Below are 25,576 nucleotides of genomic sequence, written 5' to 3'. Positions count from 1 at the left end.
TATTACATGAACACTAATATTATTCACTAACAATTAGTATTATTAATAGTTACTTATATTACTATAATTATTAATACTAACACTAAGAATTGCAGAAAGGAGAGTTTGGTTTACATGAAAAAAAGTTTCTTGACTGTAAGCCCGATAAAATGCAGGAGTGGGTTCCCAGAGGAAACTGCGGGCTCCATCTCTGGAAATAGTTCAGAAAGTAATAAACATCATTTGTCCCACATGATTTAATCATCCACCTTCCTGGAGACAGGAGCTGGGCCAGATTATCATTCACAGTCCCTCCCACCTCTATAATACTATAATGTTAAATGTTACTTTGAACTCCAGGAATGATTTATTTCGATATGCGTAACTTTCTAGGGTGTGTATCTGAAGCCAACTTCTCTTGCACAGTGAGGAAGCCAGTGGAGTAAATAATGATAATAATGGTATTTGTTCCACACTTACTATGTGCCAGGCACTGTATTAAGCACCGGGAGGGATACAGGCAAATCAGGTTGGACACAATCCCTGTCCCACACTGGGGTTCACAGTCTGAATCCCCAGTTTACAGATAAGGGAAAGGAGGCACAGAGAAGTGAAGCAACTTGCCCAAGGTCACACAGCAGACAAGTGGAGGAGTGGTATTAGAACCCAGGTCCTTCTGACCCCCAGGTCCATGCTGTATCCACTAGGCAACACTGCTAGCTACCTATCATCCTTGTTATATTGTCCAGTTCACTAAACTTTTGTGAGTGAACTATGTGCCAGTTCTTCACAATAAATAAAAAACAAATGCCGTTTTCTTGTTGCAATAAGATGCTCTAACTTCAGCCAGTTCTGCAGTACTTGAGGCAATAAAAGTAACAGAAACACCAAGAACAAGCTTGTCTGGAGTGTAATCAACATTTCATAATGGAGTTGAGGTGGGAGGAGTAAATGACATCTGGGATCCAAGACATAGAGGGGAGAAGAAATCATTAGAGATAAATAAAAACATCAGCCAGATTTCCCCAATGTACAAGCAATAATACAGTCCTCGGAACTGAAGATACTTTTGGAAGGTGAAATATCTCACAACCACAAAGAAAAAGGAAAAAAGGTTATCAAGAAATGCACAAATATGGTAGAAGAAAACACATTAAAAGGCAAAAGTTATTTTAAATATTTAAATGTAAAGTCCCTTTTTCCATGCCAAGAATATAAAACTAAAAAGCTTTATATAGTTTCTCAGTTATTTACACAGAGATACCATAGATAATTGAAATCCTCTAATAATTCCCAGAATCTCATTTTAGCCAAAAGGGAGAAACTTCTTGTCCTCCCTTATCTCCTCCCCTATCTGCTAAAACTAAATCCTCAACCAGAACTGCTAACAAGTAGCTTATTGGCCAATTTAAGTTTCACCTACTATCTTTGCTCCCCAAACCTCTGGTAAAGGTACTAACAAACATTGAAATGGGCAACAGACAGAAAGCAGGGAGGGTGAAGGGGAAGCAAGAAGTCGGAATATCCAGCTCTTGAATGATGGAAAGTTGGCTAACGGGACTCATAGTAAAAACACCATCATGTAACCTTAATTGCTTCAGTATAGAAAAATTACCAAAGAGCCAACTCAATAGAAACATTTAAAAATCGGTTGTCAATGAAGGTGATTGGGTTTCTGTAGAGCTAAAATGTGTGATGCATCATTTTAACTAGGAGAGAAATGCCAATATAATACAGCTCAAGTAGTTTTAGAAATTCTGTCTAAAAGTGCTCAGCATTTTCCACATGACCTGAAAGTTTATGTGTACAGAACTCTTCCATCCATCATGGTTGATCATTGGGCACAGGTTTAATGTGAAATATACAGTCTGGAATACATTTAAAGACACAATTCTGGCCCCAGGAACACATGCACTTAATTAAAGAGCTACAGCAAGGCCATTGTGCTTTGCCTAAGTGGATTTTAAAGTGGGAAGTTCGGCTCTACTCATGATGCCTCTTGGGGAAATGCTGATGTTCAGTTCTAGCTAACACGCACTGAAGGGAGTGGTGAGAAGGAAGCAAGCATTAATGGAGGCAAGCCCTGCTAGTTTCAGCGTGGCTCAGTAGAAAGAGTGTAGTTCTGTAAATCCGAGGTCTTGGGTTTTAATCCCAAATCTGCCAATTGCCTGCTGTGTGATCTTAGACAAGTCACTTAACTTTTCAGTTCCCTCATCTGCAAAATGGGATTCAATGCCTGTTCTCCCACCTACTTAGACTACCAGTCCTAAGTGAAACCTGATGATCTTGTATCTCCCCCACAGTACTAAGTGCTTAACCACACCACAATTATTATTATTCTATCTCTGAGCCCCCCTGCCAATGTCATCACGTCATCCTGATTGAAAGCATTTCAGGTTTTGCCATTCCAGTCAATCAATAGTATTTGTTTATCAATTGCTTAATCTCTGTCTTCAACGGGCATAATACAGTTTAATATGGAGGGACAGATACAAAAAATGATTTACAAAGAGAAGGAAGGAAAACAGGTTGTGTGCAAGAGTTTGTACTCAATCACTATGCTATGTTAAACTATACATTTAACTATAGCGGCCTCCCCACCCCCCGACACACCACTGAAGGCCTGATGGCCCCAGAGTATGGACAAACTAATGAAAGTGTTGGTGTCGGGAGCAAAATGGCTGACAACAGCACTCTTGGGCATCTGCTTCGGATCATGCCCGCTCCCCGGACAATTGGAAACCACACACAAAGATGCCTATGAGACTACTGCCTCTTTAAGTTCCATCCTGAACATTCAAGATACTAAAGCCATCCTTCACTCATTTTCATTCCTCTGGTGCATCTACACTCCACTCTCCCTTTCCTCATGGACAGTCAGACCACCAATAAGGACCATCTCTGGACACTCCTCTGGGAGTTGGACCAGATGTCACATCGTCTCTGTAAAATGAGCCTGCTGATCTTCCTTCCCCGGTCCCTGAAATGAAAACAAGCCATCAGCTTTTCAGGGAGGGGGAAATCAGGGTGCAGATGTGCAGAGGTAAATTTGGACCCCTGAACCAACCCTGTTGGGCTTTAATGGATGGAGGACTGGTCTAAGGCCCAAGTTAATCTATGAAAACTTACAACCCAGTTTTTCCTCCTCTCTCCCTTAAAAATTTCCTTCCTTTGAGGCCCTAAGCTTTCACAGAAAGGGGAAATTGGGGATTAGTCAATCAATCAAGGGTATTTATCGAGCACTCAACTTTGTGTAGAGCGCTGTGCTAAGCACTTGAGAGAGTACCACTAGACTTAGTAGATATAATCCGTGCCCTCAAGGAGTTTGCAATTTGCAATTTGGTAGATCCATAATAGAGAAACAGCATGGCATAGTGGATAGAGCACGGACCTGAGAGTCAGAAGGTCATGGGTTCTGATCGTGGCTCCACTCCTTGTCTGCTGTGTGACCTTGGGCAAGTTATTTAACTTCTCTGTGCCTCAGTTACCTCATCTGTAAAATGGGGATTGAGACTGTGAGCCCCACATGGGACAAGGACTGTGTCCAACCTAACTTACTTGTATCCACCCTAGCGTTTAGTACAGTGCCTGGCACATAGTAAGCACTTAACAAATATCATCATCATTATTATTATTGTTATATTGTGAGGGCCAATTTAACACCAAGCTCTGAGCAAGGGGAGTTTCAGGGACACTCCTAGACCACCCGCTGTGGCTGAGTCCTGGCACCAAAGTTTTTCCTCATCTTCTTGAAACCAGATGGACTTTGAGCCTGTCAGCTTTCCAGAAGTGGATAAACAAGGTTGCCAGTTCCTACTCCTTAGTGAAAAGGGTCCCAGGTGACAGTCAGGTGACTGTTCATCTCATTAGTAGCACAGATCTTCTGCAGGGCAGGCAATGGGGGAATATCAAGGTTGCTACATGGGCAACTGAACCTCTGATTTCTCCCAGCATTCAGATAAATCTCTGAATTAAACTCCTAGGTAAGCACAAATTTGGTAACTCCTTTTTCCTTTCTGCCTCATCTTTTGGAATATTTTCATTTATGTTTCCTGTAAGTGGAGTTCTACATTCCTGGTGAGCTGGCACGCTCTTGCCAGAAAAGGCTGGGAATGCATTCAGGTATTTTTAAATAATTATTCAGGAACAAAACCACATGAACACTTGTAAAAGTTAATTTTAACTCTCGGTTTCAAATGTATATGCCCAGCAAGATCGTGGCTGAATGACCTGCTCTTCCTAAAGGAGTTGGAAAAAATTCCTTGGACAAAAAGAATTCCTTGATGGTCAATTATTCCCACTCAAAGCTCTAAAGAAAATCAGACCTATCTACCTTGATCCCATCTTCATTTTCCAGCTGGAACTGTGAGTTGTACCTTATACAGCCTAAAGAGCCAATGGAATTGTGTCACCAGGGACTGTGGCTTGGAATGTTCTCTCCCACACTGACAGAACACAGCTGTTGTTTCCTCTGAAGGAAGGCCGCAGTCTTAATAAGTTTTCCTCTCTAATTTGGGTTCTTCAGTTTCCATGGGTATTTATTCCCAGATCCGTGATACTGGCCTGCTGGCATTAACTTCCTCATCCTTTAAGGTTTTACTGGAGGCTTTGCTGACCTCCAATGCATAGGTGTTTAGTTACAGGACAATGATAATAATAATAATAATGGTATTTAAGTAGTTACTATATGCCAGACACTCTTTTAAGCACTGGGGTGGATACTAGCAACCTGAGAGAACTTTGATGGCAGTCTTTAAAAAGTGAAATCTCAACTGCTGTATTTTCTTTAGAATTTGATTTTTTCCTCATATAATCCTATTTTCAAAGTAAGAGTAGAAATCCCCCCCCAAAAAAAAAATTGATTTTGATCAATTGAGCTCTATTTGGCAATGACTTAAGATTTACAGAGATAGTACGTATTTTGAAGTGGGGAAATGATGTGGAACACTGAGGCTCTTTAGAAGAGGCAATAAATACATGCTTTAATTGTTGGTTTATTTCCAAGGAGCATAGCGGCAACTGATCATGAGCCAACAGACGCACGAAAATCCTTCCCATGTTTTGATGAGCCCAACAAAAAGGCAACATACAACATATCTATTGTCCACCCACCTTCATACAGTGCACTTTCAAACATGCCAGTGGAGGTAAGTATGTTGTAAACACACTACTGATGGGGAGAGAGTCTATTTATCAGTTGTCAGGACATTTCAAATCAAAGCAACAGCATGTGTTAGCTCTTTAATGCTGTACTATAAAAGGGTTGGAAAGGGTAACCATGTGGTAACAATTCTTACTGAATTCCAAAACAATCCATTCCCTTTGGTCTTGATTATCCGTGGGCTGCATTTGCAGGTCTTCCTCTCTTGCACACTTCCCAAGAAATAAAGGATGTGGGAGAATCTTCCATTAATCGGTCTTGGAGGAGCAGAATGGATTCTTGGGAATGGATTAAGTACAAATCAGCTGCCAACCCAAAATGGATCCTGTGAGGAACGTGGGCTTTTAACCAATCGAGAACATAGCCTTCCAGAACCAAATGATTCCTGATGCAGCCAAACAATGTTTTTGAAATGCACATGTTGTGCTTCAGACCGTGCTCTCCTCTAGAACATCCACAAAGTAAAACAGCCTACTGTAAAAATTGGGCCACAGCGACTGGACCCATGAAAATCTAGATCTGCTTTAGCCGGGATGGGATGAATAAATAGGACGGGCAACCAAAATGGTCATCTTCTGGATAAGTTTCTCCCATTTTTAGGATGACCATGGGGTCCAGTTTGGATAGTAATCCTGTGAATTAGACCCCAGGGGCCCAACAGGAGAGGAGTTTTGTCACACACGTTGTCAGCAGATTTCCCATCTCACTGCCGTTCACCCCCACAACTAGGGAGAAGGGGAAAAAGATAGAACTAAGGTACAGTATGCTTTCCTGAAAGCCATGGAGTGAGAGAAGGTGACTACCATCTGACTGGCTAGTAGTAGTAATAATAATAGCAGTAGTTGTTGTAGTAGTAGTGATTTTTATTAAATTTCTTCAAAGAATTGTACTAGGCAATGGGTAAAAATATAAACAACGAAGTTCAGAGTCCAGCATGTCTGGTAGTAAAGAGGGCCCCGGTCTCTCCTATAACTGAAGTCTCTTGCTTGGCAGCTTAGCTTAGTCTCCTTGGGCTCAAAAAAGAAATAGAATACAATTTGAATTATGACCTGAAGGGTGTTTGGAGAGAAATTTGCCCATTCAGAATATCCTATAATCCTAGGTAACCCTTTTTCTAGTTATAGAAAATGCTTGGGCCCAGACAAATTAACGAAGGGGTTTCTTAGAAGAGTTTCTTAGATGGATTCCTTACTAATAATGTTGGTATTTGAATTCCACATGACAGCCTGATATTGACCTGCCCTGAACAGAGGGGAGCACCCTTTTAAATAGAATGTGGTCTTTTAATTCCTTTAGAAAATCGAGGATATTGATGCAGCCTGGAAAAGAACAGTTTTTAAGAAATCAGTCCCGATGAGCACTTACTTGGTATGCTTCGCTGTACATCAGTTTGACTTCATAGAGAGGAAATCATCTTCAGGAAAACCTGTGAGTCAATATTGATCCTATTCACATTAAGCGATGTAGATTTTCTGTCATATTTGTCATTTCTCTTGCACTATCCTTCTTTTCCCTTGGGAACAGGAATTCACCCTCAAGATGCACTCCATTCAGTTGCCTTCAGAGCTAGGAATTTCCTTCTCAGCACATTGCTCTCCCAAGGGAGAATTTGAATACAAATTGGCCTTTAGTCAATGTAGGTGAAAGATAAAAGGTTGAGTGGCCATCTCTGAGCGGATTGATTTTTGAGTCCCGTCATAGTTCTCCCTGTTACTTTTAGATGAAGGAGCATGATGTAATGGGTAGAACACGGGCCTGAGCATCAGAAGGTCATGAATTCTAATCCCGGCTCCACCACTTGTCTGTTGTTTGACCTTGGGCAAGTCACTTCCCTTCTCTGTGCCTCAGTTTCCTCATCTGTAAAATGGTGATTGAGATTGTGAATCCCATGTGGGACAGGGACTGTGTCCAAACCGGTTTGCATGTATCCACTACAGTGCTTAGTATAGTACCTGGCACATAGTAAGTGCTTAATACCGCAGTTATTATTATTATTACTATTGTTATTAATTATTACAATCAAATCACGGATGGGGCCAAAGCAGTGAGATAACACTGTTCCTAGTCACCCATTCAGAGTTTTACTACATCTTTAGCTTCCCTAGGTCCTTAGAGTCGTTGAGGGGTAAATGGAGTTTACCCTGCTCCTGGATGAGATACCTACTACACAGTGGGCCACAGAGATCCCTACACATCCCATCCAGCTCCCTGGGGGGTGCGGGAGTCAGAACCCTGGGCGATGGGTGGAATTCCTAAGAAGAGGAGGAGGTAGGAGTTAACAGCTGCACTCACAGGGCCCTTACCATCAGTGGAGGCCCTCTTCCCTTCTCTGCTCATCCCTGGAGCCGTGCAGCCTGGTGAAAAAGAGCATGGGCCTGGGAGTCAGGAGACCTGAGTTCTATCCCTGGCTCTGCCACTTGCCTACTGTGTGACCTTAGGCAAGTCATTCAACTTTTCATTGCCTCAGTTTCCTCATCTGTAAAGCGGGAATTCCATCCCTGTTCTCCCTCCTACTTAAACTATGAGTCGCTTAGAGACAGGGACTGTGTCCTACTTTATTAACTTGTATCTATCCTAATGCTTTGAACAGTGCTTGAGACATAGTAAGTGTTTAACAAATACCATGATTATGAATATGATGATGATTATTATTATATTATCATTATTACTATGGCCTAGACCAGAAATAGGCACTGTTCAAGTCTACTGATGCTGGGGATGAAGCAAACTGGACCAGAAAAAAGAAACTGTTGTCTAGATTGAAATAAGGACAAGTCTGCTGTGTGACTTTGAACAAATCACTTAACTTCTCTGGGCCTCAGTTACCTCATCTGTAAAATGGGTATTAAGAGTGTGAGCCTCTTGTGGAACAGGGACCGTATTCAACCTGATTAACTTGTATCTGCCCCAGAGCTAAGAACAGTGCTTGGTACATGGTAAGTGCATAAGAAGTACCATAATTTTTTTTTAATGAAAAAATAATAATATTTGTTAAGCGCTTACTAAGTGCCAGGCACTGTTCTAAACTCACGGGTAGATACAAGGTAGACAGGTTATCCCATGTGGGGCTCATAGTCTCAATCCCCATTTTATAGATGAGGTAAGTGAGGTCCAGAGAAGTGAAGTGACTTGTCAAAGGTCACACAGCAGACAAGTGGCAGAACCGGGATTAGAACCCATGACCTTCTGACTCCCAGGCCTGTGCTCTTTCCACTACGCCATGCTGCTTCGCTAATTTAAATATATTATTAAATATTAGCAGTGGCACACATGCTGACTTTTGCCAGTGACCATTTCTTGCCAAATAAAACAGTGAATTAATCTCAATCTCGTTTGGCCTATAAACTCCAGTAGACTGTGAGCTCGTTGTAGGCAGGGAATGTGTCTGTTTATTGTTGTACTCTCCCAAGTGCTTAGTACAGTGCTCTGCACACAGAAAGCGCTCAATAAATACGACTGAAAGAATGAATAAACGAATGTGGTTGTTCTGCTGCTGCATGCGTTCGTCTATTCCATTATTCAGCTGCATATTTCTCCGTCTCCTCCGGACATGAAAGGGGATTATCTCGCTCAAGGAATCTTCCTTATCAATTAAATTCTAGACATATCATCCTTATCGGTTGGAGTGATTTTGCAGGGCAAAGTCAGTATTCTTTTATGCTATTTGTTAAGAGCTCACAGTCTGTCAGTCACTGTACTAAGCACTGGGGAAGTTATGAGTTAATGAGTTTGGACACAGTCTCTGTCCCAAGTGGGGCTCAGAGTCTTAATCCCCATTTTACAGTTGAGGTAACTGAGGCACAGAGAAGTGAAGTGTCTTGCCCAAAGTCACTCAGCAGACAGATGGTGGAACCGGGATTGGAATCCAAGTCCTCCTGACTCCCAGGCCCATGCTCTATCCACTAGATCACGGCGCTTCTCCAAGAGGCTAACAGCTATTCGATTGATTCTGATCACTACACAGTTCATCAAGTTAATTCTCATTCTTCTTCCCTCCCCCTCACCCCCTACCCCCTGCCGAAAAAACTTCCCTTAAAACAGGATTGGTTTTGCCTGAATAATTCAGAGAGTTGTTTTGACATTCTTCTTCATATGACAGTTTTCTTCTTCTTCTTTATAAAGACAGTTTTAGTACTCACGATGCATCTAGGACCCGTTTCTATGTCTCCACCTGAGGGATGTATCTGTAAATACCACTTGATATTTGGAGGCCACCATTGACCCAGGGATTCTGGGAAAATCCTCCTGGTTCAGATTTTCTTCTTAGATCTTCTTGGGTTACCGATTCCTATATTGCTTCATCATTAACCCGGATGGAGATTGTTGGCCCCCCTCCAATAAGTCACAGATTATTTCCCATTCTAAGCAGGTAAAACCCTTATGTTACTGACGATTGTTTCATTTGCATTTCATAGAAAATTAAGGCATCCCTATTGTTTCCCGCCTTTTTGCAATTCAGAAAATCCCATCCCACTTCCAAACTATAATCCATATAAATTGGACTACCACATTTTTAGGCACTTCTGGATTTGTAGTTGAAAGTGCTTCAAAATTGACCAACCTGTTCTGTGAAAAATTTTAGTGGGAAATTCATATTGAATGCATTTTAGAGAGCCAAAGCAAAGCAGAAAAGAGTGGTAAAATTGAGACTATCATAATGATTCAATCCATCAATCAGAGGTATTTATAAAACAGATATGTACATAAGTGTTGTGAGACTGGGAGGGGGAAGAGCAAAGGGAGCAGGTCAGGGTGACTCAGAAGGGAGTGGGAGATGAGGAAAAGTGGGTCTAAATGTGAGAAGGTCTCTTGGAGGAGATGTGCCTTCGATAAGGCTCTGAAGAGGGGGAGAGTGGTTGTCTCTCGGATTTGAGGAGGGAGGGCGTTCCAGGCCAGAGGCAGGATGTGGGCTAGGTGTTGGCAGCAAGGCAGGCGAGTCCACTGAGCCTGATGATCTCAGAGTCAACACTACGCAAGAAAAGGGGGTCCTGGAAAGTTGCATTAACCCTTTCCACCATTGGCATAGTTTCTAGGGTGGCCAGTTGTCAGGCTTTAATAATAATAATAACGATAATAATACTTGTGGTATTTGTTTAGCGCTTTCTATGTGCCAGACACTATACTAAACGCTGGGTAGAGACAAGAAGCAGCGTGGCTCACTGGAAAGAGCACGGGCTTTGGAGTCAGAGGTCATGGGTTCGAACCCCGGCTCTGCCACTTGCCAGCTGTGTGACTTTGGGCAAGTCACTTAACTTCTCGGTGCCTCAGTTCCCTCGTCTGTAAAATGGGGATTAAGACTGTGAGCCCCACGTGGGACAACCTGATTCCCCTGTGTCTACCCCAGCGCTTAGAACAGTGCTCGGCACATAGTAAGCGCTTAACAACTACCAACATTATTATTAAGATAATCAGGTTAGACATAGTCCACGTCTCACATAGGGCTCACAGTCTTAATCCCCATTTTACAATTGAGGTAACAGAGGCCCAGAGAAGTTAAGTGACCTGTTCAAAGTCACACAGCAGACATTCTGACAGAAAATTACTCTCCTCTACTTCAAAGCCTTACTGAAGGCACATCTCCTCCAAGAGGCCTTCCCAGACTAAGCCCCGCTTTTCCTCAACTCCCACTCCCTCCTGCCTGGCCCTGACTTGCTTCTTTGTTCTTCCCCTCTCCCAGCCCCATAGCACTAATTTACATATCCGTGATTTTATTTATTTGTATTCATGTCTGTCTCCCCAGCTCTGGACTGTAAGCTCTTTGTGGGCAGGGAATGTTGCCGTTTATTGTTGTATTGTATTTTTCCAAATGCTTAATACAGTGCTCTGCACACAGCAAGTGCTCCATAAATACAACTGAATGAATGAAGTGTTGGAGCTGGGATTTGAACCCAGGTTTTCCTGACTCCCAGGCCCGTGCTCTTCCCATTAGGCAATATTGTCTCTGCCACACAGAGTAGGTGCTCAGGACACAGTAGGTGCTCAATAAATACCACTGGTTAAATCATAAATTAATTGAGGTAAAATTATGCTTTGGGGAACTAAATGGTGCTCTACTGGCCTGAAGGGACTCCTTCGGCTTCCTCGGTGCCTCAAGAGACCCAAAAGGAGGGATAATGCAGGAGGCTATGGTTCACTGTGAGCTGGTGCAGAGTAGGCAGAATCAATTCTTCTCCCAAGAATGCACCTTAAAAAGCTGAAAAGACACCACAACATCCAACCGGTGGCCCCTGACCAGTGAAATTCTTTCAGCGTCTGACAAGATGTTACTGTAATACAGGTCAGGGAAGATTACACAACCTAGCTCACCAAGGACCTTTGCCTTCATTAATATGTGTTACACCTCCAACCGAAAACAGAAATGTTATTTAGTTAAAGTTTAAGTGTGTGCCTTCCAAACAGGAAGAAATTAACTGCGTCAACATTGTGATCCAAGCCAAACAAATCCTCATGTGTATAATGCATTTTCCTGTGTTTTGTCAAAAGAAGAATCATTCTCACTTTGCTTTATTTTGTTTTACAGCTCAGGATCTATGCCCAGAAACAGCAATTAAATACAGCGGAATATGCTGCCAATGTAACAAAAATTGTATTTGACCATTTTGAAAGCTACTTTGGTATGGAGTACGCCCTTCCCAAATTAGGTAAGGACCACTTCAACTATCCTTGCTATATAAGGCTGCTCTTTACCTAAACTCTCTTATCAGAGCCATTATCTGAGCTGAGAGAGATACTACTAGTCAGAGCTAAAATGATCTCAGGTCTCCACTCTGTATATTACTATGAAAGGTACCCTTCCTTGACAGGGAGGAAAGAGGAGGAGAAGGAGATTGGGCAGAAATTGGGAAAGGAAATGGAAGATGAGAAGGGGAGAAATGGGGAGGAGAAGGAAGAAAGTTAGGAAGTGTGGTAAGGATGAGGAGGAGGGAATGATTCATTCTGGACCCTTCACCACACAACTGGTAAATTATGCATTCACTTTTCCAGGATTGGCAACCTGGCACATGTGATAACTAGGTTTCTAATTATTTCCCTCTTTCTGCCACTGGTCGAGACTAAGTCTGACTTTTCTGGCAACTAAAATCAAACACTAGTGCTGCTGCCACAAACATTTTTCCTCGTGCGTCATGTTGTTCAGCATCACAAATCTGTAGGGAAAATAAAGTAGGACTCTTTTTTTTTTCCAAGAGTAAATGGGGAGATAATAGGCAAATCAGGGCTAGAAGAGCATGTGAAAATCTGGATAACATGCTAGTTTTACAAAAACTTCCATCATTGGTGAAGGGCCCCAACTGAAGGTCAATAGAGGCGAAAATTGGAGCAGGGAGGAAAAACATCCCTCATTTCCAGTCCTGCCTTTGCAACTCAGTCCATAGCATGGACTCCCAAGGAAAATGAGTAACACACTGATGTTTCTGAAGAGGGAACAGCTGGGACTTGCTCTGCTCCAGGTCACAGGTGCTCCGGCTGTTCAGGTCCTGCTACATGTTTTAGGTCACTTAACCATTAATGCCAAAGAAGAGTGAGAAGGAGAAACTAATTTTCATTAAAACTTAAAAAGCCCCCTTTTAAAATGCTGAATACAGCTATCATTATCAATAGTTTTCATTGAGCACTTGTGTGCAGAGCACTGTATTATGCACTTAGAAGAGTTCATCTGAAGACACAGTACCTGCCCTCCAGGGAATTGCAAACTAACTTATGCAATTTGGTATTATCCTTCTCTTTTCCAATACTCTGTGTTTATCAATCAAGAGTTCCTCAAGTGTTTATTATTTTAAACTGAATTGTATATCTCCTTTATATGTTTCAAGGAATAAATAATTCACTATTGAGTCTCTCTTGGAAAAAAAAAGGTAGCCTGTTTATGTTTGGCAACAGTGAAGCATTAGCAGTCTTGTATTCATCCCATAACAGGATAATATGTACCAAGTAGTTTTTGTCACTAGATGACAAAGGATGTTAAACCCCAAAGAGGGTGATTTGGGCTTAGGGGAGCCCCCTAATTGGTCCAGGAATCTACATGACTAGCAGTTTCAACCTCAGGCTATTTTTACCAACTCAGAATTGCTAAAAATTTGCCAATTTTGTCCTTTAGGATTTGACAATTTAGCTCTCCAGAGGAGCAAAGGAGCAATGTGGCTTAGTGGATAGAGCCCAGGCCTGGGAGTCAGAAGGACCTGGTTTCTATTCATTCATTCATTCAATCATATTTATTGAGCACTTACTGTGTGCAGAGCACACACTAAGCACTTGGGAGAGTACAATACAACAATAAATACATACATTCCCTACCCTCAGTGAACATACAGTCTAGCTTGTGGTTGGGGGTTGGGGAGACAAACATGAATACGTCCAAATAAAATTACAGTTACATATATAAGTGCTGTGGGGGTGGGAGGTGGGAAGAACAGAAAGAACAAGTCAGGGTGAAGGAAAGGGAATGGGAGATGAGGAAGGGTGGACCTTAGACTGTAAGCCCGTCGATGGGCAGGGAATGTCTCTCTCTGTTGCCGATTTGTACATTCCAAGCGCTTAGTATAGTGCTCTGCACATAGTAAGCGCTCAATAAATATGAATGAATGAATGAATGAATGAATGAATGAATGGCCTCTCCGAGGAGATGTGCCTTCAGTAAGTCTTTGAAGTCAGGAGAGAGGAATTGTCTGTCAGATTTGAAGAGGGAGGGCATTCCAGGCCAGAGGCAGGATGTGGGCGAGGGATTGGCGGCGAGATAGGTGAGATCCTGGCTCTGGCACACTTCTGCTGTGTGACCGTGGCCAAGTCACTTAACTTCTCTGTGCCTCTGTTGCCTAAATGGGGATTAAGAGTGTGAGCCCAATGTTGGACGAGGACTGTGTCCAACCTGAATGACTTGTATCTACCCCATTGCTTAGAACAGTGCTTGGCACCCAGTAAGCGCTTAACGAGTACCACAATTAGTAGTAGTAGTAACCCCTACTTGAGAACAGACAAAAATCCTTCTGGAAATCTTGCTCCATAAAATCAAACAACTGGCCCTGCCATGGATTGTGTTAAATCAAGGAAAAAGCAGAAGCCTGGTCAGTAGCTATAAAAAACTGGCCTCAGCCCCTATCTTACTAATTATGGCATTTGTTCAGTACTTATATTTGTCAAGCATTATGAAGCGCTGAGGTAGATATAAAATAATCAGGTCGACACATTCCCTGTTCCTTGTGAAGCCTTCAGCCTAAAGGGGAGCGAGAACAGGTATTTAATCTCCATTTAACAGATGAGGAAACTGAGGCACAAAGGTTAGTCAATCAATCAATCATTTATTAAGCGCTTACTGGGTTCAGAAAAACGTACTATGCACTTGGGAGAGTAGAAAATAACAGAGTTATTAGACACATTCCTTGCCCACAAGTGACCTGCCCAAGGTCACTCAGCAGGCAAGTGGCAGAACCAGGATCAGAACCCAGGTCCTATGACCCTAGTCCTATTTCACCTGCTGTCAGGGTAGTCAGGAGAAAAACACACTATTAGTAATAATAATTATGGTACTTAATAAGTGCTTACTATGGGCCAAGCATTGTTGTAAGCACTAGGGTAGATACAAGTTAATCAGGTTGGGCATGGTCCCTGTCCCATGTGCGGCTTACATTCTTAATCCCCATTTTCCAGGTGAGGTAACTGTGCATAGAGAAGTGAAATGACTTGCCCAAGGTCACACAGAAGACACATGGCAGAGTCAGAGTTAGAACCCAGGTCCTTTTGACTCCCAGGCCCATGCTCTAGTCACTAAGCCATGCTGCTTCTCCACATATATGCATTCCGGGAATTGTCCTGGAGTTCCATGAGTGGTGTCTGGCTAGAGTACTGTAGAGAAAACTAGAGTTAGACAGTGTAAAAACATGAAATGCATCAAATCTGGTGGACCACGGGCTCCAAGGTGGGTGAGAATGAGATTCTAATAGCACATAACTGTAAAATAAAAGATTACTTTTGTGTGCACAGAGCAATCCTTTCTAATCCTCCCTAGGTGACAAAGGTTAAATTTTTTCATGCAGGTTGAACGTTAAAATGTGATTTGAATATTTTTTTCATCTATAGCTGCCCATGCAGATTCAGGATGTACTGCATGTGTGGGTTTGTGAGCAAAAGCACACCACAGAATAGTGCATAATGGAGATGTTTTATCAAAATAATTGGTATGACATTCACACCAAAAGAAAGGAATCCCCTGGAAATGAAGCTGAAGAATAAACAAACTATAATGAAATTGAGCTTGCTGGAATGTCATTTCTGTTAAAAACCATATCCTGATTCAAACTTAGTGGCATTGCTCTATTTCTCCCTCGGGATTTTTTCTGCACTCTAACCCACATATTGGAGCCAAAGTAACCAAATCCAAAGATGAAGATAACAGGAAATGGAAACTGCCTGCAATGTAGATCTAGGTTGGAGAGGTGTATGTCTTTTAAGAGTTATTTTAACCCATTTTAGTTATTTCAACCTTGTTGTGGGCAGGGAACATGTCTACCAACTCTATTGCTGTATTTTACCATCCCAAGTGCTTAGTACAGTGCTCTGCACACAGTAAGGCCTCAAAAAATACTACTGATTGATTGATTATTTGCAGCTGAAATGAGAAATCAAACTATTCCATATATGTCAATAAAAGTAAGAGGCTAAGACCATCAGCAGTAGCATTACTAAGTCAGCATGCACTTTTCTGTTTCTGACTGGCAGTGAAATGCTTGAAAGAACTGTTTTCTGGTCACCTTCTAAGCAGTGTGCCTTAGTGGAGAGAGCAGATATTTGGGAGATGGAGGATCTGGGTTTTAATTTGAGTTCTGCCACATGCCTGCTGGGAGACCTTGGGCAAGTCACTTAACTTCTCTTAGCCTCAGTTACTTCATCTGTAAAATGGGGATTAAGACCGTGCAACCCATGCGGGGCAGGGGCTGTGTCCAACCTAATAATGACGGTATTTGTTAAGCGCTTATAATGTGCCAGGCACTGTATTAAACACTGGGGTAGATACAAGCAAATCGGGTTGGACACAGCCCCTTGTGCCAATATGGGGCTCACAGTCTCAATCACCATTTTACAGATGAGGTAACTGAGGCACAGAGTAATGAAATGACTCGCTCAAGGTCACACAGCAGACAAGCGGCAGAGCGAGATTAGAACCCATGACCTTCTGACTCCCGGGCCCGAGCTCTATCCATTACACCACGCTGCTTCTCTTAGCAGCCTGATTAGCTTGTATCTACTCCAACGCTTAATACAGTGCCTGGCACATAGCAGTTAACAAATACCATAAATAAAAGATGGGAAGAGCCCCAGGAAGGCGGGAGACTCTTTGAAGCAGGGAAGTTTATAATTGTAATTGTGGTGTTTGTTGGGTCCTTATATGCCAAGCACTGTACCTCATGCTGGGGTAGGTACAGGTACAGGATAGGTACAGGAGAAGCAGCGTGGCTCAGTGGAAAGAGCCCGGGCTTGGGAGTCAGAGATAATGGCTTCGAATCCCGGCTCTGCCACTTGGCAGCTGTGAGACTGTGGGCAAGTCACTTCATTTCTCTGGGCCTCAGTTCCCTCATCTGTAAAATGGGGATTAAAACTGTGAGCCCCAAGTGGGACAACCTGATCACCTTGTATCCCCCAGCGCTTAGAACAGTGCTCTGCACATAGTAAGCGCTTAACAAATACCAACATTATTATTATATTCAGATCCCACCTGGGTCTCACAGAGTAATTAGGAGGGAGAATAGGTATTGAATCCCCATTGTGCACATGAGGGAACTGAATAACAGAAAAATTAAGTGACCTGTCCGAGATCGCACAGCAGGTAGGTGGAGGAACTGGGATTAGAAACCAGATCCTCTGAATTCCAGGCCCGTGTTCTTTCCATTAGACCACGCTGCTTTCCCAGTGGGAAGTACTAGGATTATGGCCTGATGGGAAGATGAAAAAGAAGACATGGAGGTAGATGCCACACAGATGACAGAAAGCTCACAGGCTTATAAATACAATATTTATTGTATCTGAGAAGCAGAGTGGCAGAGTGGAAAGATCACGGGCTTGGGAGTCAAAGGTCATGGGTTTTGATCCCAGCTCTGCCACTTATCAGCTGTGTGAGTTTGGGCAAATCACTTAAATTCTCTGTACCTCAGTTACCTGATCTGTAAAATGGGGATTAAGACTGTGAGCTCCAAGTGGGTCAACTGCTTAGGGTCAACTGCTTACCTTGTACCTACCCCAGTGCTTAGAACAGTGCTTGGCATGTAGTAACTGCTTAACAAATACCATCTTTATTATTATTATTGTATTTACTAGCCTATCGATTTATACACTCTCTTATTTCTTTATTTATTCCCCCGTCCATCTTACCACTCTCTTTTTCCTCCTAACTATAAATAATTTTGTGTCTGTCTGCCCCCATAATATTGCAAACTCCATGAGGGTAGTGAGTGTGTCTTTTACCTCTTAATATGGTCTCCCAAATCCTTCGTACGGTGCTCTGCTTACAGTAAGAATGATAATGAATGAGAAGCAGCATGGAATAGTGGATAAAGCATGGGCCTGGGAAGCACAAGATCGTGGATTCTAATCGCAGCTCCACCACTTGTCTGTTGTGTGACTATGGGCCAGTCACTTAACTTCTCTGTGCCTCAGTTACCTCACCTATCAAAAATGGGGATTAAGAATGTGAGCCCAATCTGGGACAGGGACTGTGTCCAACCTGATTAATTTGTATTTACCTCAGCACTTAGAACAGTGCTTGGCATATAGTAAGTGCTTAACAAGTACCATATTAATAACTATTATTATTGTTATTCTTAAATACCGATTCACAGTGGGCAGGGAACGTTTCTACTAATGCTATGTTGTACTCTCCCAAGTACTTATAACAGTGTTCTGCACACAGTAAGTGTTCAGTACATATGATAGATTGAATGATTTATTTATTTTTTTATCCAAAGGACAGAGTCAAAAAAATGAATTTGTCACATTCGACAACTGAGGAAAGACAGCCAATGTTTTACAATAGGAGCCTTAATCTCTCTTTCTTTTGTCCCAGATAAAATAGCTATTCCAGATTTTGGCACCGGGGCCATGGAAAACTGGGGACTGATCACTTACCGAGAGACCAACCTGCTTTACGATCCCAATGAATCTGCCTCTTCCAACAAGCAGAGGGTAGCGGCGGTAGTGGCCCATGAACTTGTGCATCAGGTATGCTGCTGTAGAAACCTCTCTTCATAACAAATTCAGAAAAATAAGAAGGGTATCTTAGTCTGACAAATAGTAAATGACCGATTTCAGAAATTTGCGATTTTCTGTGTCCTGCACTAAAATGCTTCTCATTTGCCGGGAACGGAAACACCGCAGTTTGCCATTGCAGAGGGTTGAGAAATGAAAAAATTTTCCCATTTGCATCTCAAAGAAAACTTTCCCTAGGGAGTGTAGCCACCAGTAAGATTAAGGCAGCCCTTGTAAACTCTTATTAAAGTTGTGGCACTTCTGTATATGTAGCACTGTGTACTCCACTATTTAAACACTTAGTCATCCTCATTTCCATTTTTCCATTCCCTTTATCCTCCAGTCCACAATTATTTTGTCTCCTCCTCCCTTGCCGGATTTTAAGCTTTTGAGGGAGAGGATCAGGTTCACTAACTTTATTGTACCCACCAAAGTGCTTAATACAATGCTCTGCTCTCAGTAGGCACCCAATAAATAGAAACAGCATGGCCTAAAGGAGAGAACATGGGCCTGGGAATCAGAGGACATGGATTCTAATCCTGGTTCTACCTCACATCTGCTGTGTGACCTTGGACAAGTCAATTAACTTCTCTGTACCTCAGTTACCTCATCTGTAAATGGGGATTAATTCTGTGAGTCCCGTGTGGGATGGGGACTGTGTCTAACTCGATTACCTTGTATCTACTTAGAACAGTGCTTGGCACATAATAAGTGCTTAACAAGTACCATTTTCATTATTAATATTATTAATAATAATAAAAATAAATATTATTGATTAATTGGAAAAGAGTCCTGGGATAAGGGATACAGTTTCCTGTCAAAACTTTGGGTAGTTCTTCATCCCAAAGCTTCATCATTAATAGCATAGTAGTAATGTGAGCTCCTTGTATACAGGAAACATGTTTACAAACTCTTTTATATTGTACTCTCCCAAGTGCTTAATACAGTGCTCTGCACATAGTATGTGCTCAATAAATATGATTGATTGATAGTAGTAGTAGTAGTGTGGCATGATAATAGTAGTAAAGATATTTATTGAGCGCCAACTGGGAGGACAGTAGCCTATACTAATTGTTGAGAAAGTATAAGAGAAGCATAAGATGCATTCCCTACCCTCAAAGAGCTTACATTCTAATGGGCAAAGCAGACGTGAAAACATTTACAAATCAGGTAAACAGAATAAATGCACTGACTGTATACATATATGTATACAGATACTGAGAGAGGGTATAAATAAATATATAAGTGCCAGAGGTGAATGATGGGTTGATGTGTCGAGGAGGTGTTGGGAGTTAACTGAGAGAACTGAGGCACAGAGAAGTTAGCCCCACAGGGGACAACCTGATCACCTTGTATCCCTCCAGCGCTTAGAACAGTGTAAGCGCTTAACAAATACCATCATTATTATTAAGTGACTTGCCCAAAGTAACACAGCAGACAAGTGGCAGAGCCAAGATTAGAACCCATGACTTCCTGACTCCACTATGCCATGCTGCTAGTGTAGAACCCAGTCTTCCCTTTTCCTGGACCAAAATCAGAACTGTGACATGATAAAGCAGCAAGAAGCAGTGTGGCTTAGTGGAAAGAGCATAGGCTTGGGAGTCAGAGGTCGTGGGTTCTAATTCCGGCTCTGCCACTTGTCAGCTGTGTGACTTTGGGAAAGTCACTTAACTTCTTTGTGCCTCAGTTCCATCATCTGTAAAATGGGGATTAAGACTGTGAGCCCCACTTGGGACAACCTGATTACCTTGTATCTACCCAAGCGCTTAGAACTGTGCTTGGTGTATAGTAAGCACTTAACAAATACCACTATTATTATTATTATAAAGAGTAAAAACAGGATATTTTACATAAAAGGTAAACATGAAACCTAGAGAAAGACAGTCAATAATTACTAATCTATAATCAGCTCAGTAGTATTTGATGTTTTGTGTCAGTGAGAGAATCCACATAGGAACACTTGTTAATTACATTCTAACTCCGCCGTAGTCATGAGCCTCTTTTCTAATGTTTATTATTTCAGTGGTTTGGAAATACCGTGACCATGGACTGGTGGGAAGATCTGTGGCTGAACGAAGGATTTGCCTCCTTCTTTGAGTTCCTGGGAGTGAATGCCACAGAAAAAGATTGGAATATGGTAATTCTTTCTGAATAGGCAAAATTCTGATGTTTTCCATGTGAAATTCAATCACACCCCTAATCAGTTACCAGTCACAAGTCAAATGTTCTAACTAGCAGCATGCAGTGCATGTTCCTGTGGGGGGTATAAAGACAGGGAAAAGGAGGGTTCATAGATGATGTAAATGAAGCGTTCTGCATAGTTTTGGTCAGAATACCAAAGTTGACCAAAGGATTTCAAATTCTGCAATTGAATGAGTTAGCAACATTATTCAACACAGCTTTGTGAAAAAATATCAAATGAGGGGAAATTTCTTTCTCAGCTCTATCATCAATGGTATTTATCATCAATGGTAGTATTGTGTGCAGAGTTTGAGAAAGTACAATGAAACAGAATCGGTAGACACATTTTCTGTAGTCCAGTATTCCCAAAAGGTCTCCCATCCAGCTCTAGGTTCAGAACTTTACATCTAGCGTTCAGGCAAGCACTAATTGGGGATGAGAGACAGGAGGCCGGTAGATCAGCAAGGAGGCAGATGCGGTAGCCAAACTGGGATAGGATAAGTGCTTGGGTTAGCGTGATAGCAGTTTGGATGGAGAGGAAAGGATGGATTTTAGCGACGTTATGAAGGAAGAATCGACGGGATTTGGTGACAGATTGAATTGGTGGGTGGAGTGAACCAAGGAAAACACCAAGGTTATAGGCTTGTGAGATAGGCAGGATAATGGTGTTACCAGCAATAATGGGAAAGATGGGGAGGACAGGGTCTGGGTGAGAAGACAAAAAGTTCAGTTTTGGACATGTTTAATTTGAGGGGTCAGCAAGACATCCGGGTAGATATGTCCTGAAGGCAGAAGGAAATGGTAGATTGTAGGGAAGGAGAGAGTTCAGGGCTGGAGATGTAGATTTGGGAATCATCTGCATAAAGTTGGTAATTAAAGCCACTGAAGCAAATGACTTTTCCAGGAGAGTGGGTGTAGTTGGAGAATAGGAGATCTAGACCTGCATCTTGAGGGACAGCCACTATCAGAGGGTGTGGTAGAGGCAGCAAAAGAGACTGAGAAGGAGCGGTCAAAGAGATGAGAGACCCAAGAAAGGACAGTGTCAGTGAAGCCAAGGTTGGATAGAGTTTCAAGGAGAAGAGAGTGTTCTATCGTGTTGAAAGTGGCAGAGAGGTCTGGGAGGATTAGAATAGAGGATTTGAACACCAACTAATACATCAGAAATATTCTGTTTTCCCCAATTAAAAATGAATCGACACTAGATATCTCAAATGACTTCACTGTTCTATCTCAAAATAATCTGAATTCTGACACTAAGGTAGATAATCATACAAACTCTCACTCATATCTAGTTTATAATAATAATAATATCTTTGATATTTGTTAGGTGCTTACTATATGCCAGGCACTATACTAAGCACTGGGATGGATACAAACAAAATCGGATTGGATGCAGTCTCTGTCCCGCATAGGACTCACTGTCTTAATCCCCATTTTACAGATGAGGGAACTGAAGCTTAGAGAAGTGAAGTAACTTGCCCAAGGTCACACAGCAGACAAGTGGTGGAAGTGGGATTAGAACCCAGGTCCCTCTGCCTCCCAAGCCCATGCTCTATCCACTAGGTCATGATGCTTCATCTGGCTTCCTAGAGCACTTAACCAGCTCATCAAGAGTCTTGTCCAAGAGAGAATCTTGCAGTGTGTAAAACTAGTCAGTTGTGGTCAGCCAGGATCAATTAGTCTGTTCTTATTGCCCTACTATCCTACTGATGAGTGACACACCTTTGTGAGGGGTTTTCCCTGTAGAACTCATTTCTGACTCCACTCACCCTCAAAGCTCACAGCCTACATTAGCAGAAAACCATCAACATCCATAGAGAAACCTCTCAGATGAGTTGCAGGTGTTGATTTGAGGGTATATAATTGTGAAAAAGATAATTTGGTGGGGGTCTATTCTGCCCATTTAATTTGTCACTCCCTTTGATTTTCATCCATCAGGCACATATCCAGCTGGGCTTTTTCTCCATACCCATGGTAGAACCAACATCTGTAAATCATTTCCAATGGGCTTTTATTCTTAGTGTTACTTGTATTGAACACTTTTCCTCTATCCTCTGCTAATTATTTGGTTTGAGGCAAAGGATAATGTTCCTAATTGGTTTTAAAATATTCTTATCGTACAAGCATTCCCCCAAATCCTGGTCAAAACCCTCATTACCAGGAGTGCAAAGTATTAGTCAATAGGAATTTAAAACCCATTAGAGGTTGTGAAATGCGTGACCAATGTCGTCATGACAATAAACTCTGGTCCTTGGATCTGGGATCTAAAATAAATTGGGGAAGAAGGAGGCAGAAGAGGCAACCCTAAAGAGAATTAGGTCTTAGTAGCCTCTGCCTTACTGCTTTTTTCCTTTGGTTTGTTTCCATGCGAGCTTGTGTTTTCGGGAAACTTGGGATGATTGCCTCATGGAGATGCTTAAGGTCTCCATCTAGGAATAGGAACCTGAAGAGAGTGAGGAACTGGGGGATTTGGTGTTGGAACAGAAATTTTGCATACCTGATCATTATTTTTATTATTAATATAATAATAATAATAATTGTAGTATTTGTAAAGCTCTTACTATTTTCCAGACACTGTTTCATGCACTGGGGTGGATACAAGAAAATCAGGTTGGACACAGTCGCTGTCCCATGTGGGGTTCACAGTCTCAATTCCCATTTTACAGATGAGGGAACTGAGCCACAGAGAAGTGGAGTGACTTGCCCAAGGTCACACAGCAGACAGGGGGCAGAGCCTGGATTAGAATCCATGACCTTCTGACTCCCAGGCCCATGCTCTATCCACTACACCATGCTGCTTCTCTTGAAAATGACTCGCAGCCAGCATAAGCAATGGCGCCGAGCTCAACTGGCCCCCGCTATGGCTAGTCAAGTTAAGTCCTAAGGGATGTAGAGTGAAGATGCTCTCTCCCACCTGTGCCCATCCATGCTGCTCACCCTGCTCAAACTGTTTTAGGCCAACCAGGCCTTCAGCAGAAGAGACTGTTGGGATATCCCCCAGAAGGTTGGGGGATAACCCAATAGAAGTAACATGACCTAGTAAGTAAAGCACAGGCCTGGGAGTCAGAGAACCTGAGTTTTAATCCCAGATCCACCACCTGTCTGCTACATGAGGTTGGGGAAGTCACTTAACTTCTCTGTGCCTCAGTTACCCCATTTTTATAATGGGATTAAAACGGTGAGTCCTGTGGGGGACATTCATTCATTCATTCATTCAATAGTATTTATTGAGCACTTACTATGTGCAGAGCACTGTACTAAGTGTTTGGAATGTGCAAATCGGCAACAGAGACAGTCCCTGCCCATTGACGGGCTTACAGTCTAATCGGGGGGAGACAGACAAAAACAATAGCAGTAAATAGAATCAAGGGGATGTACATCTCATTAAAATAATAGCCATAAATAGACAGTTGTCCAATCTGATTAGCTTGTATCTTCTCCAGTGCTTAGTAAAGTCCCTGGAAAATAGTGCTTTAAAAATACTATTTTTAAAAAAAAGGTTGTGGCTTAGTGGATAGAGCCTGGGCCTGAGAGTCAGGAAGTTTTGGGTTCTAATTCCGCTTCAGCCACATGTCTGCTGTGTGACCTTGGGCAAGTGACTTCATTTCTCTGGGTCTCAGTTACCTCATCTGTATAATGGAGATTAAAACTGAGTCCCATGGAGCCGGGACTGAGTCCAACCTTACTAGCTTGTATCTATGCCAGCATTTAGTAAAGTGCCTGGCAAATAGTGCTAAAAAATACCATTTAAAAAAAAAGCAGTGCACACCATTGCCTTAAGGTAAAAGTGAGTTGACATGGTTCCACCCCTAGAAGTTTTACTGAAGCACAATTCAGTCTTCCCAACATCAAGCAGGAATGTAAATGGACTGAACATACTGAAATTCTCTTTTAAAACAGTTTCCTTTTAGAGACAGACAGTGGGCAGCTAAACTCTGTTTCTTCCCTTAGCGGAAAGCTCAACAAAGACTCATGAAGTGAGATTTCAGAACAGTCTGATGGCTTGGGAGACATGAGTGAGAAACAGTTTGCAAAACTTCTGAATTAGTGAAGAAAGGGGAATGTCAGAATTTAAAATGATGCAATAAAATGATTTTCCTAATCTTCTATTAATCCATGGATCTTGTATTTTCCCCTGTTCATTGGGGAGCAGTGGAAGTCCAATTACAAGTTGGGTTTTTTTTATATAAAAAGAAAAATTGCAGGGAGGATGTGAAAATTGCTTACTCTGAAATAACTTTTAGAAATTCATTTCCAAGCTGCAACTTCTGTAATCATCCCTCCATTTTACTTTGCTAAGCTTTTTCTTTATGTTACAATGCACACAAGCAAACAGAATGTTGAGCGAGGCCATTTGTCTTACATGAGGATAAAAATGTGCCAGGAATAAGTACGAAACTTGCATAGCATAAATCCAGATAGAGAAACCAATTCTGGGCAAGGCCTGCAGGAAAATCGGGCAGCAGATCTGATAAAAAATCAGGCATTAGGCAGACAGAAAATTGGGGTTTAATTTGGTTTTCATGGGAATCCATGCATCTGAGTAGTAGGGTAATCTTAGAAAGATGCCTTTCATCTGGGCATGTCCAGAATATGGCAGGTTCAGAGCCAGGGGGACACCATTTGCTGTGGCATCTTCATATCCAAAAAACAATTACTCTTCCCACCTTCAAAGCCTTATTGAAGGCACATCTCCAAGAAGCCTTTCCTAACTAAACCCTCATTCCCTTTTTCTCCCATTCCCTTCTGCATCACCCTTATACTTGGATTTGCTCCCTTTTTTCACCCCTCCCTCTACCCTCCAGACTGTGGGCAAGAAGTGTATCTTCCAACTCTGTTACACTGTACTCTCCCAAGTGCTTAGTACAGCAGCATGGCATAGTGGCTAGAGCACGGCCCTGGGAGTCAGGAGGTCACAGGTTCTAATCCCAGATCTGCCACATGTCTGCTCTGTAACCTTGGGCAAGTCACTTAACTTCTCTGGGCCTCAGTTACCTCATCTATAAAAAATGGGGATTAAGAGTG

At 42.2% G+C, this 25,576-nt stretch overlaps 1 protein-coding gene across 1 annotated transcript in view; it reads left to right on the top strand.

The window, feature by feature from the left end:
- The window catches only part of LOC100075062 (glutamyl aminopeptidase), a 76,761-nt gene that overhangs the window by 7,592 nt on the left and 43,593 nt on the right, over positions 1-25,576 (top strand). Inside the window, exons 2-6 of the mRNA XM_001506563.5 lie at positions 4,985-5,126; positions 6,437-6,568; positions 11,661-11,781; positions 18,189-18,343; positions 20,394-20,507. Of these exons, the coding sequence (XP_001506613.3) occupies positions 4,985-5,126; positions 6,437-6,568; positions 11,661-11,781; positions 18,189-18,343; positions 20,394-20,507 (664 nt within the window). The remainder of the gene's footprint in view (positions 1-4,984; positions 5,127-6,436; positions 6,569-11,660; positions 11,782-18,188; positions 18,344-20,393; positions 20,508-25,576) is intronic.

The sequence above is a fragment of the Ornithorhynchus anatinus genome, chromosome 12 (genome assembly GCF_004115215.2).
Source record: "Ornithorhynchus anatinus isolate Pmale09 chromosome 12, mOrnAna1.pri.v4, whole genome shotgun sequence".
In the NCBI taxonomy this organism is placed as follows: domain Eukaryota; kingdom Metazoa; phylum Chordata; class Mammalia; order Monotremata; family Ornithorhynchidae; genus Ornithorhynchus; species Ornithorhynchus anatinus.
This window is presented reverse-complemented; position numbering and strand designations above follow the sequence as displayed.